Source organism: Achroia grisella, unplaced genomic scaffold (genome assembly GCF_030625045.1).
Source record: "Achroia grisella isolate CSIRO2021 unplaced genomic scaffold, CSIRO_AGI_Agris_v1 utg3615, whole genome shotgun sequence".
NCBI lineage: Eukaryota > Metazoa > Arthropoda > Insecta > Lepidoptera > Pyralidae > Achroia > Achroia grisella.
In genome coordinates this window covers 410,076-417,494 of record NW_026712820.1, presented here as the reverse complement: position 1 = coordinate 417,494, position 7,419 = coordinate 410,076, and the positions used below count along the sequence as shown (strand labels likewise).

Here is a 7,419-nt window from a genome sequence, read left to right as displayed (position 1 = left end):
ACCGTACAGTCTAGTCTACGTTTAAACTTCTTCATATTTGTATAAGTGATGAGGCCAAAGGCCGATTCTTTTGTAAGTTTCTACATTATGCTTTCATTCGTGTTCAAAATTTAAGGCTTATTCATAGTCCATATGCTTGTATCAATATAATGAAATGAAAGTTTTTTTTATTCAGTATTTTTACGGCCCTGGAAATTCTGTTTCAGCCAAACACATACGAGTTAACTCAATGAAAGGTTTAGCTTCTGGGGCTTTAGCCAAATACACTCAATATTCTTCGTAAAATAATATTAAATATTATGTTTGCGTTACAACTTTATATTATATTGTTAATAATTGTGCCCTATCACTTCAATTGAAATATGTGTAGTGTATCTATGGTCATGAATTAAGACTACAAAAAAAATGTCAAAACAACAAGACGGAGTGACGTGATACCGGTAAATGTCAAAATTGTCAAAAGCTACAATGTCAGTATCACGTTGCGCATTAACGTATTCGTGGTTATCCACAACTGCGAAGCGATTGTATTCAGTAGGCAGTACAGAAGTTGGTTTTAGTGCTAAGTGTCGTAGATACGCGGCGTCAACTGCACCGTCTCACCAGAGCAGGACTCGAGTCAACATGTACACCGCCGAAGAGAGAGGATCAGAGTACACACCGGATTACCGGGTATACTTCAGTAAGTAGAGCGTCGCATTGGCCATACACTTTCACACAATATGTTTTTATAACGACAATCCTAATAACCGGTCTCCGGTCCGCTTTCTGCTTAGGATCTCAACTAGTCTTATACGTACGTCATATTATCTCAAAGGTCAAATCGTCGTCGTGAGTATCGTCAACTCTGCCTGACAAATGCTGTGTAAACGTCATCACAATATTTGTTTAATTGTTAAACTAAACATGTAGACATATATCCTTATTACATCTCACTTGACTATGGGGAATTTTATTTTAAAACGGAAACCAAACTTGGATTGTAGTCCCATATAATATTGAGCAGTGTAGTACCTACCCATCTGTCATGTTAAAAACAAATTCAGCCTTCATAAATAGCAGAACAGATCTATATTGGATTCTGTTAACATAAGTAATGAAATTAAATAATGATATTAATTACATACAATTTGCAAAAATAGAGTATATATTACTCTATTTTTGCAATAGTCAGTATTATAGTGTCAAAAGAAATATATTTATTTATGCTTATTTCTAAAATAGTCCTTGTATTTGAATGTGGACGGCGGGTTGTACATTTGAGTAATACAAGCTTACTATCAAACTACAATGAGTGTGCAACAATGTTACATATAATTTTTCATATTTCTTTGCAATAAGGAAATAATTTTTTATTTCCTTATTGCACAGAAATATACACATTAAATAACATTAATGTAGCCAGTATTACATTGTGCCGAGTGTTATATTGCTGTACCCACTGACATTACTGTCTCTCTGTATCAAGTACCATTATTTCCACCTATCCTTAGAAACACTACACTGGATATAGTATAGTTTGCAGTTTTTTTTGGTTACACAGATAATATTGTATATTATTATATTAGTTTTACTTTTAGATTTTCCAAAGATGCAAATATTAACAAGTAACCCTAACAAATTGAAATGTAACAGTGAAATGTGGCCGTTTATAGTGTTATAATGAATCATCAGTTGAGAACACTTTCATGGCCCGTCACCGCGTCTGGTATAACCAACCGTTGTGAAAGTATATTACTATTAGCTACTAATGATGTAGTAGATGTAATATATATGTAACATACATCCAATATGATGACTGTTAATTCCAACTTGTTTCAGTTGTACCAATTTGTTTCAGTGTTCCATTTTAGACACTACTAATCTAACCATACATTTGAACTCAATATTTGTCAGTTGTTTTGATTGCACCCCAATGTACTATCTCTGATAACCAGCGATTACAAACTAAATCCACCTACCATTATCTACTTTTCCATTTGTGTATAAAACTTAATAAAAAGAATGGCTGCTGTCATTAATCTCTTAAATTAAATAATCAGCAAAGACCTGCCAACAAATATAACTATAAGTAGGTATGTATATCATAATCATGTATTTACTGTTGAGTGGATTAATTGAGAGATATGTGTTATCAAAACCTATGTATAATAACAGATAAGTCAAGGAAGTATTTTCAATGTTATGTAAACTCATTACTGACATTGTTCCGTTAATAAATACCTACCCTGAAAATATATTGACTCCATACATGACTGGTTTTACTTTTATTACTTGTTTTGATCCACATATTCATAATTTAGATATTATTTTTTTACTGCTAACTTTGTAGGTACTGTTTACTATATAGTTACTATGATGCAATTCCTATACATATTTGCTTAAAATATTGTGAAATCGTAGTTGTAAAATATGTATGACATTAAAAGGGTTAACCTTTTAATGCCATACATACACATTTTAAAATCAAATCATTCAAATGTATATAGAAATTGAAACTATAATTTTCTATTGTAAAATAAATTCATACAAAATACTGTTTTGTGTTCTGTAAGATTTTGATACAAATCACACTGACTGCTGATATTCTTACTGTAATTGTTATGAATACCAAATGTGCTTCTTGCTCTTCAAATCTATACATCTATACATATAAATAAATTAGGAGTGCCTGTTTGTAATATTGAAATAACCATTTTTTACTACAAGCATATGAATATAAATACGGTACATACACCAAAATATCATTTTTTACAAATTTTGTCTGTCTGTCTTTCTGTCTGTTTGTTCCGGCTAATCTCTGAAATGGCTTGACCGATTTTGACGGGACTTTTTTGGCAGGTACCTGATAGAGAAACTTGGGCTACTTTTATTTTAGAAAACTAAAGTTAAATTCAGGTGGATGAAGTCAAGGGGACAGCTAGTTTTAAATATAAAAAGTCAACCTAACATTGTACATAGCTAGCAATGTAGCCACTACTTTTAATTTTTGATAGTCTTCCCTCCACTCTTAATATATGAATATTTCTTATCAGTAGCTATTTATTACTAATTATAAACACTGAGTGTGGGTGTTGTTTGCACAAATTGTACTCTGTAACCGAAAATATTGAGAGTTTTATTAAATAATGGACTGTATGCATTAAGAGTTGTTGAGAGGTATGTTATTCCACAGTCACAGTAAAGATACTAAGAAGTAAAGTTTTATATTTTGACAAGGGGAAGTTGAGATTAGGAGATATTATTGTGTATGCTTGTTACTTTTCATCTTTTATTTATCAATAAAGATAATATGTCCCTTTTCATTCCAAAACATTGCTTACTCATTCAACTTCATAAAACTACCTGTATGCAGATGACTTACAATTATACTGTCAAACAATTACAGCATTAAAGTGTGATCTCTTAGCAATACAAGCGTGGGCTAAGTCTTTCGGTCTTGTTGTAAATCTTGACAAATTCCAAGTTACGATTGTTGGTAGCAGCAGACTGAGGTGCAGGCTGGATTGGTCTACAGTACCCCCACCTGTATATGAGGGTATTCAGTTCGCATATGCGGACTAAATAAAAACTTGGACTTATCTAACTAAATCTGGCACAATGTCATGGACATGTCATGTTAATGAAATCAGAAAACAATAATATCTTTAATAATCCCAATGCTCCTGCTTGCCTTAACTCCCGCTTTCAATTCTTACTCCCTCCTGCTAGGTCGAGGTGGCTTTGCCAAAGTCACTATAAAATGTTAAAACTTCCACATTCTCTCAATTCTTAGGAAATTCCTTTTCATTTCGCGCCGCTCAGTTACGGAACAAACTACCTTTACAGATACAGGAAAGTCCATCAATTGTTTGCTTTTAGAAAAGGTTAAAATCAAACTACTTATCTCGGTATGATTATATGTATTGGTATTTTATTATATTTATTTTGTGTAATATATATAGATATTTGCAATAATTGTATTTGTGTTTATATAATACTTCTGTCAGTGTATGTGTATATGTCCTTTATTTATATTTATTTTATTAATCGTTGTGTATTTTATTATAATGATACAATTAAATCATTATTTCAGATTATTTTCAAATGTAAGATATTTTACTGTTAGGCGTACTAGTGTTACTCTCTCACTACTAGCTATGCCACAGTGCTGGGTCGACCGGTAGAGATCTGTTTTAGAGACGAGTCCACCTCTGCTCGCGGTGTACCTGTATAATTAAGTTTAGTGCTATAGTTGTATGAGCGCAGTAAGGTATGTGTGTATAAAGTATGCGTGTAACCGTGGGTGGGTCGCGGTCGCAGGGGACGAGCGCGGGCCGATCTCTCCGCTGCACGACGTGCCGCTGTGGGCGGACCGCGAGCGGCGGCTCGTGAACATGGTGGTGGAGGTCCCGCGCTGGTCCAACGCCAAGATGGAGATCAGCCTCGGCGAGCCGCTCAACCCCATCAAGCAGGACGTCAAGAAGGGCGCGCTGCGCTTCGTGCACAACGTGTTCCCGCACCACGGCTACATCTGGAACTACGGCGCGCTGCCGCAGACCTGGGAGAACCCGCAGCACGTGGACGCGGCCACGCAGGCGCGCGGGGACAACGACCCCGTCGACGTGATCGAGATCGGCGAGCGCGTGGCCGCGCGCGGCGACGTCTACCCGGTCAAGGTGCTCGGCACGCTGGCGCTCATCGACGAGGGCGAGACCGACTGGAAGCTGGTGGCCGTGGACGCGCGCGACCCGGCCGCCTCGCAGCTGAACGACGTGGCCGACGTCGAGCGCCTGTTCCCGGGGCTGCTGCGCGCCACCGTCGAGTGGTTCCGGCTCTACAAGGTGCCCGACGGCAAGCCCGTCAACAAGTTCGCCTTCGACGGCGAGGCCAAGGACAAGGAGTTCGCCTACAAGGTCATAGACGAGGTCGGTACCGGCCGCGTTGCGGAAATCCATTACATATAAAAAAAGGACCAGGAGCCTATTTTCAATTCTCTCAACTATTACTAAACTTTTCGAATCCATCCATCATCATCATCATCATCATTATCCAACCGAAGAAACTATTCCAAAATCATTATAGTACGCGGATTGAAGTCCAAATCAGGCCTAGTGCCATCAACCCTTCCTCAAGGCTCACAGATGGATCCTTTGTTCGTTAATGATCTTCATAAATTATAGTCGTCCCCTTCAAGATGATACACAAATTACGCTGATTACCTTGCTATATATATATATATATATATTATTTATATGATGTCATAGACATTATAGTTGTTTATATATTTAAAAAGGTTGGATCTGTTTACTGTATTTTCAGTTTAATTTAATGAATTAAATATATTGTTATTGATTGCAAATATAGTTGGACTGCACAGTCACACACTGGTTCTACTTCAAGTAACCATTACTATCTTCGACCTTCAACAAGGCGTCTCTTTAATACTGTCACATTCGTTACTTTTGTATGAAACAAAATTAATATTTTTTCAGGTGCACGAGTTCTGGCGTTCATTGGTGAAGGGTGAGGTGTCCCACGCCACGGATATCAACAAGTACGTATTATAATCCTTACTAATAGGTATTATAAATGTGAAAACTAACTGTGTGTCTGTCTGTCTCGTTTTCACTCCAAAACTACAGGACCTATTTACATGAAATTTGGTACACAGATAGTCTAGACCTTGAGAAAGGACACATGCTACTTTTTAATGCGATAAAAGGGGTTGAAAGAAGAGATGAAATTTTGTATGGAAGTTAATTTTTAATGCTGGAACCTTGAAACATATTTTTTAAGCTGTTGATTAAATATAAATAAATGTCATTAAAAAAGTTTGTAAAAATTTTACCCTTAGGAGGTAAAATAAAATAGGGGATGAAAATTTGTACGGAAAATCGTCATACATGAATCTTTTTTCGTTGGCATTTTTGGGTTAGATTATTTTTTTACTATTCGGTTAAGGTCACTATAATAAAGACAAAGCCGCGGGCCCAGCCAGTAAATTATATTTCAGTATAAATGCTTATAATGGCCGTATTTCGATGTGACTATTCTTCAATGCATGCGTCGTTTTTAAATTTGTGAAATTGTAAATTTGTATGTTAGCTAGATTATTTATTAATTATTAAAGCCAACTTGATGATCGAGACATAATATTTTTTAGCGTTTATTAAATAGTACGTATCGTAGTCAGCGAAGGCTTTCGCGAGCTCACCGGAGCATGTGTGTGTCCGAGCGCGACACTGAGTCGGTGCGATCGTTTGTCTGACGCAGGACCAACGTGACGGTGGACGGCAGCCCCGGGCGGATCGAGCGCCCCGCCGCCGCCGCGCTGCTGGCGGCCGCGCCCGCGCGGGGGGCGCCCGCCGCCGCGCCGCCCACAGGTACGACCCCCCGACAGGGACCACGACCCCCCGCCGCCGCCGCGCTGCTGGCGGCCGCGCCCGCGCGGGGGGCGCCCGCCGCCGCGCCGCCCACAGGTACGACCCCCCGACAGGGACCACGACCCCCCGCCGCCGCCGCGCTGCTGGCGGCCGCGCCCGCGCGGCGGGGCGCCCGCCGCCGCGCCGCCCACAGGTACGACCCCCCGACCGGGACCCCGACCCCCCGCGGGGGCGCCCGCCGCCGCGCCGCCCACAGGTACGACTCCCCGACAGGGACCACGACCCCTCGCCGCCGCCGCGCTGCTGGCGGCCGCGCCCGCGCGGGGGGCGCCCGCCGCCGCGCCGCCCACAGGTACGACCCCCCGACAGGGACCACGACCCCCCGCCGCCGCCGCGCCGCCCACAGGTACGACCCCCCGACAGGGACCACGACCCCCCGCCGCCGCCGCGCTGCTGGCGGCCGCGCCCGCGCGGGGGGCGCCCGCCGCCGCGCCGCCCACAGGTACGACCCCCGGACAGGGACCTCGCCCCCCCGCGGCCGCCGCGCGCTGGCGGCCGCGCCCGCGCGGGGGGCGCCCGCCGCCGCGCCGCCCACAGGTACGACCCCCCGACAGGGACCACGACCCCCCGCCGCCGCCGCGCTGCTGGCGGCCGCGCCCGCGCGGGGGGCGCCCGCCGCCGCGCCGCCCACAGGTACGACCCCCGACAGGGACCACGACCCCCGCCGCGCGCCGCCGCCGCGCGGGGGCGCCCGCTGGCGCCGCCCACAGGCCGCGCCACGACGCGCCGGGGGCGCCCGCCGCCGCGCCGCCCACAGGTACGACCCCCGACAGGGACCACGACCCCTCGCCGCCGCCGCGCTGCTGGCGGCCGCGCCCGCGCGGGGGGCGCCCGCCGCCGCGCCGCCCACAGGTACGACCCCCCGACAGGGACCACGACCCCCCCGCCGCCGCGGTCACGATCCCCACAGGTATGACGACAGGCGTGGCTCCGTTCGCCGCCCACAAACTCCACGGCGCCCCCGCAGGTACCGACGGAACGCACACACGTATTT

The 7,419-nt window shown here is 44.0% G+C and overlaps 1 protein-coding gene across 1 annotated transcript; it reads left to right on the top strand.

Annotated features, from left to right (window-relative positions):
- Window positions 1-439: 439 nt before the first annotated feature.
- Window positions 440-6,388, top strand: LOC131844002 (uncharacterized; the record flags this gene model as incomplete). Its single annotated transcript, XM_059192791.1, has 4 exons — window positions 440-682; window positions 4,303-4,907; window positions 5,475-5,536; window positions 6,256-6,388. Coding segments are annotated over exons 1-4 (1,038 nt in total), but the record flags the coding sequence as incomplete, so codon positions are not given.
- Between the last annotated feature and the right edge of the window lie 1,031 nt (window positions 6,389-7,419).